The following is a 6,130-nucleotide window of genomic DNA, read 5'->3' on the forward strand; positions in this document are numbered from 1 at the left end:
AGTGGGCTTCTGTATTGATCTTTTTTAGATAATTGTACTTTAAAAAGCTTACTAGGGCCTTAGTTGAAGAAAAGTTAATTCTACTAAATTAAAGCTTTTTTCATTCAGTTTAGAATATATTCAAAAAATTCAGAAATATCAAGTAGTACAAGACAGATCTCTTGAGCTTCTATGTTTTTAACTGCCTTGCTATGTCTGTGTTACTTCAGAAAATAAAGACCCACTTTCAAACACTGCCTGCRTTTGTGGTGTACATTGGTGAGTTCAAACACAACTTCTGGCACCTGCAGAGGCGTGGAAATAGCCATGATTTTTGCAAGGCTGCTTTTCTTTAGGGCGGACTAAGTCTTACAGGACCAAAGTAATCACTTACCGGGGACCTGTGGCAACCAAATGATCAAGCTAAGGTGGCAGAGAAGAAAGGGCTTTTCTTCACCAGGATAGTTGTTCTTACCTGAACATGAAGAACACGTATGTACATGTTGCTCTTCTCCAGGTATTTTTTCTATTTTTTAACCTATTTCTGCCCTTAGCTTCCCCTGCAGCTGGTGTATTTCCCATATTCACCAGTCACCACCTTTTGAGTATATTAGGACTTGGCCAATTTCAAATTGTGGGAAGATGTTGCTGCCCTTCTGTTGCAAAGTATTTGTTGGGGTAGAATGCCTTAAGAAACTCTCATTTAGCCCTGGTGTGCTACCTACCCGTTAAAGCACCAGGGCAAAGAGAGACAACTACAGAAACAGTGAATTTTGACAAGCAAAGCACCAAGAATTGCAGCCCCTTACTCTTGGGAGTGGGAACATGGAATTAAATGTACAGATTGCATATTGCTAATGGTGGGTCATTGCATCTCTGCTGTTGCAGCAGTAAGCAGCTTTAGAATATTAGCTGTTACAGCTGGAAAATGTTGAAGTGAATGTTTTCAGTAATTTTGATCACAACTCAGTTTTGCAATCAATACATAGTGCTTAAGACCAAACTGCCAACGGTGTGCTGTTGCAGTAGACAGAAATGTTTGACAGAGCACACTGTAAAGACAACAGTGCAGAAAGTGAATTTAATCCTTCCTCTCCCAGAATTATTCACCCAAACTTCTCTGCCCAGCCCTGCTTGTCAGGGGGTTGCACACCAAATTCAGAGCACAGCTTTCTCACTGATGGAGGCAGGTTCAAATCAAGGAACATTTTGACTTCTATGAGTCAGAGGCTGTTCTGTTCAGATTTAATGGCTGTTTGTTTTAGTGGGCCTCAGTTCTTCAGCCTTCCTTTAGATAAAATCTGAATTATGTTCAGAGCATTTAGTGATTACAAAGCTTCATCACGCAAAGAACTTTTGCATGTGCTTTAAGCCATTGGCTTAAATCACACTATAGGGAACTGAAATGGATATGTTTGCAGGATCAATACCAAGTGCAGATGTTGTGCTGGTTTGCAGTGATGTACTACAAATGCATGCAGCTGGAGAAATGAATTGATGATAGAATATCTTTTTTTTTTCTTATGCAACATATTCTGTTTTCTTTTATCATATGATTTACAGTCTACTGGACCTTGCTGCTCTTTCACGGAGGTGCTTGGTTTTGGGCTACAGTAATTTCTTCTGRGTATGCTCTTCAAAAGTACTTTATAAATCAAAACTTTTTTCCTAGTGGTTATTAAGATCTGGCTCCAATAAATGGAAGCATTCAACTTCGGTGCTTACAAGCATGTAACAAAATAATCCATCTGTTTTTGTTAGAAATTAAACTACTCTGTGCAACCTTTGAAAATGGTAAGTTTTGATGTTATGGTGGTGGGGGAGTTCTAAAAACATTTATTTTACAACTTACTTTGTTACTCCTTTGAATTGAAAGATAACTCACTGTCATGCAAACTGGTAGAGAGTGTTGAATYGGCTGGGGTTTGGAAACAGGAAAATTACACAGCATGGCTTTTTAACAGCTGGAAATATTTTAAAATTTCAACTATTCCACTGCATTATATAAATAATGTTAAATGCTTCAGTTATATTTTGTTAAAATATATTTAAATCTGTAAAAGTAAAGACAAGTTTTCTGGTGATCTTTACCAGTGAGCTTCTTTATTCTTGATCTTTGGTATTATTTTACTTTTAGAAGCATATTTAAAGCTCATTTTGGGGGGGGGGGGGAAATCTGCCAGGCATCTGGTGTACTTCCTGCTGCATTACACCCCTTGGAGTGGGAAGGAAAGCAATTCTCATTTAATTTGTACATTTGAAAAATGCATGAAGGAATCATGAAACTAATCTAAAAAGCAAACATCTTTTTATTGCAGAATACCCCAAGGAGAGAAATTCTTTCTGAAGCTGTAACTCTTGATTTACTGTTACACATACATCTTTGATTTTATATAGCATGGATGAGTTTTAGCTCCTAATTTTTATTTAATTTTGTTCTTTTCAGCCAAAAGTTAATCTCCATGGTTGCTGGCCCACTGATGCTCTCTGTTTCCCGGCCAGAGATGATAATCGCTCCTCTGGGGAAAACACAGCAACATTCCCCCGTGCTTGTTTTCCTTCAGTGGAGCTCTGTGAGCCCTCCAGCTCAGCTGTGATGTATGGCAAGCAGATTTATTACAAATGAGGAAGAGACAACTTACTGCTTTCCCTCACTCTTTTCCTATGGCTATCTTCTTCCCTCTTATCGAAGTTATGTCTCCTTGACATGCTCTTTGAAGAGTTTTCAACCCAAAACTGACAATGAGCTGTACAACAAGCAAGGCCATCTGCCTCCCTGTATCACGGAGTAGGTGTCCTTTCCCCTAGTAAGCAGCAGCGTGTACAGTGTGCAGTTTTTACTGGTTAACTCTGTGAAGGGGAGTTTTGCCAAGGAAGAACAGCAGAAGGGCACAATGTGTTCTCAGATAGAAAGCTGTTGAGTGTAACACCCCTGCACCCAGAAGAAGCATTTATTTCTGTAAGCTGCTGCCATCCTAATCCAGAACCCACATGTGCTGCTCTCCTTTTGGTCTTTTATTGCAGTTACACAGGTTTGCTGCACAGCTGTGTTTGCGGTGGAGTAGTTCTATTCCCTGGTGACCTCATATCATCATGACTACCCTTTTCCCATCCACAACTAAGAATGCAAAGATGGTTTCTGTTTACCATGGCATGTTGCTAGATTAATTCAAGTCCTCCTCTTACACCAATGGAAAAGAGAGGCAGTATTTTTTTTAAGCCAGCCTGCAAAAATATTTCTATCCATAAGCATACATCTCCTGTAATTAAAATTTAGGCTTAGGGTTCTAATCCTGCAACCACAGAGGTGGGTAAGGCTAATAATCCCTCTGGGTTAGCTGAGGTTTTCAAAGGTCAATGCATGGCTAGGGTTTTGTAGGATAGTGGCCTAAAGCTAATGTAATTATCAGCAAAAGAAATGTTATCTGCTTACATATGTTATAACTCAAAGTCATTCATGTATGAGATTAATTTGCTGAATTTGTATATAAATAGCCCTTTAAATGACATCCTAAATTTTAAGTCTTTGGAATGATTTTCTTCCCCTCAACACACAATAGACCTTGTCAACTGTTGTGCATAAGGATGTTTTCAGAAGAAAAAAATCTGAAAAGTAGCTAGATTTTTCTTTTAAAGACAGTCCCCTGGAGCATATATTTGCAAAATGGAATCCTAAGTCTTGGAAACGAAACCACTGAAACTAGGCCACCCCTCCCCGCGACAAGTGAACCAGTTCTTCAAGAAAGCGCTGCAAGTGTAACTTTCAAAATGATGGCAAACTAAAGAGATCCCAGTTAAAACCACTGGATGTTCTACGGTCTTACGGTTTGCTTGCTGTAATGATAAGAACCTGTACAGCACTTTGCAAAGACACCTTTCCCCCAAGGTTTCCTGTGTTTCATTACAGTTCTTTCCCATTCCAGCTCCCTCATGATGACAGTGAGTCAGTGCTGCTCCCCAGCACCCAGGAACGCAGCACCTTCCACTGCTGCTGATCACCCACAAGATAGCCTTTGCAGCACCCCAGTATGGAAGGATCCCATCTTGACAGTCGCTGGAACGTACAGGGGCAAACTCCGGGTGCACAAGTCATGCTGCTGCTCTCTGAAACCATCATCTTGGGTGAATTCCAGTCTTCAGGTTAAGCTTTTATTTTCTCTTGCACACTTTCTTGCTACTTTTGTGCCCCTGTGGTAGGAACTGGGAACTGAGTGTGTGGGGAACCTAAGGCCCAGTATTAGCTGGCCTGACTTCCAGAGATGTACCTGTGAGCCAGGACATGGATGTTTTCCACTTATGGAGCATGTGGCAGAGCACCGCGTGGACAGCTGCAGTCCTTACTAGGGCCCCAGAGCATTTTCCGTACATTACCATTTTAAGGTTTTAATTTTTAATTTTTATTTTAAGGCGATACATTGGCAAAGCTCAAAATATCAGTAGAATGGAAGGGGAAACATAGTGACAGCCACCCTGCTGCTGCATTTTCTACCCTGTTTTCATTTCTCCAGCRCCTTCATAGCTGTATGGCACATTGTCTGCACAGCAAGTTCCCAACTGAGGTTTAGATATTAACCAGCTCCCCGAGGCTGGGCTGGACTCCTGGCCTGACCTCAGCTAAGCAGTCAACCCCCCCTGCAGGTTCACAGCCTCAGGGGAGGCTGAAGCCTCTGTGGGCACGGCGCCTGTTTCAGTCAAAGGCCTTCAGAGCTCGTGGGCTACATGTTTTTGATGCTTGACCATCGACTGGACGCTTAGGCCATAGGAGTGTTTAACATCCAGGGCGGCAGACGTGCCTGCGTGTCTATTCATTCACCAGCCATTCCCAGAAGTGTCTCTTCCTGTGCAGAGCGGGGTCACAGCGAGGCGCTCTGTTAGGATCGACGTGTTTGCTGTGCCACCTTAAACCGCATGGACAGGACGTCACTTATCCCAGCCTCTATCTCATCATTCACCTGCAGGGACCCAACTCCTTTGGGAGACCCTGTCAGAATCAAGTCCCCTTCTTCCAGGGTGACAATTTCACTGATGTAGCTGATCAGGTAGGGGATGGAGAAGATCATAGAGGAGGTCTCCCCCTCCTGCCTCAGCTTTCCGTTCACCTTGAGCCAGATCTTCAGCTTGTGAGGGTCTGGGATCCTGTCCTTGGGCACGAAGTCACTGACGGGACACGATGTACTGAAGCCCTTGGCCAAGGTCCAGGGCAGACCCTTCTTTTTGCACTCTTCCTGTGTGTCCCTGGCGGTCATGTCCAAGCACAGGGCATAGCCGGCCACGTGCTCCATGGCGGCCTCCTGGGACACAGCCTGGGCTCTCTTCCCGATCACCACCCCCAGCTCCACTTCGTGGTGCAGGTTGCTGCAGTAGTACGGCCGCACGATGGGCGAGCCTTCGCGCACGTAGGCCGAGGAAGGCTTGAGGAAGAAGAGGGGCTCGGGGGGCAGCACGCTCCCCATCTCCTTGGCGTGCTCCGCGTAGTTCCGCCCCACGCAGACGATGTTTCTGCCCCACTCCCAGAAGCGGGCCAGGGGCCTGGAGGAGGCCATGGGCGCAGCGCGTCTCCTTCCCCGGCGGATCGCGGGTGACCTTGCGGCGTCCTCGGCAGGGCCGGGAAGCGCAGAGCTGCCTGCCTGCCTGCCTGCCTGCCTGCAGCCGGCGAGCTGCTCGCCCCTCCTCCGGCTCTGCCTGCCTCCTTCCGTCCGTCCGTCCGTCCGTCCGTCCGTCCTTCCTGCCGCGCTCCGCTCCCCCCCCCGCGGCGGAGTGCCCAGGGCAGCCGTGCGCCGCCGCCTCCTTGCCCGGCTGAGCAAAGCGCCCGGTTGCACAAAGCGCCCGGCCCGGGGGAGGGAAGGGAAGGGAAGGGAAGGGAAGGGGGGGAGGTGGGGGCCGCCCCCGCTGCGCGCCGCCCTCCGCCCTCCCTCCCTCCCTCCCTCCTCCCCGGGGCGGCGAGCAAAGGTAACGGGGCCGGGGCCTGGCGCTCCGGGCGGGGCGCGCTGCCGTGCCGTGCCGTGCCGTGCCTGCGCCGCACCATGCTCGGCGGGGGCTGGCGGAGCCTCGGCACCGCCCTGGCGGCCCTGGGAACCGGGGCCCTGCTCCGAGCCGGTACGTGCGAGCGGCTGGCGGGCAGCGCTGCTCGCCCGGCGCCCGCCTGCTCTGC

At 47.2% G+C, this 6,130-nt stretch overlaps 2 protein-coding genes across 6 annotated transcripts in view; one reads left to right on the forward strand and one right to left on the reverse strand.

The window, feature by feature from the left end:
• Positions 1-2,290: 2,290 nt before the first annotated feature.
• Positions 2,291-5,612, reverse strand: FAHD1 (fumarylacetoacetate hydrolase domain containing 1). Its single transcript, XM_026085492.1, has one exon. The coding sequence runs from the start codon at positions 5,520-5,522 to the stop codon at positions 4,851-4,853; it is 672 nt and encodes a 223-aa protein (XP_025941277.1). The 5' UTR covers positions 5,523-5,612; the 3' UTR covers positions 2,291-4,850.
• Positions 5,613-5,630: 18 nt separating this feature from the next.
• The window catches only part of HAGH (hydroxyacylglutathione hydrolase), a 13,190-nt gene continuing 12,690 nt past the window's right edge, over positions 5,631-6,130 (forward strand). Inside the window, exon 1 of one of the 5 annotated variants that reach the window (XM_026085467.1) lies at positions 5,631-5,928. Coding sequence is in view for 1 of the 5 variants with exons in the window: in XM_026085444.1 (XP_025941229.1) it covers positions 6,003-6,075 (73 nt within the window). In the remaining 4 variants the exon portion in view is untranslated. Of the gene's footprint in view, positions 5,929-5,957; positions 6,076-6,130 lie in introns of those variants that run through there. The other 4 variants (XM_026085444.1, XM_026085478.1, XM_026085452.1 and 1 more) reach the window with 4 other exon arrangements.

Source organism: Apteryx rowi, unplaced genomic scaffold, assembly GCF_003343035.1.
Source record: "Apteryx rowi isolate R43461 unplaced genomic scaffold, aptRow1 scaffold_119, whole genome shotgun sequence".
NCBI classification, from domain to species: domain Eukaryota; kingdom Metazoa; phylum Chordata; class Aves; order Apterygiformes; family Apterygidae; genus Apteryx; species Apteryx rowi.

Bases quoted from the DNA above. Each gene is read 5' to 3' on its own strand.
- FAHD1 (XM_026085492.1), bottom strand. From the start codon at position 5,522: ATGGCCTCCTCCAGGCCCCTGGCCCGCTTCTGGGAGTGGGGCAGAAAC.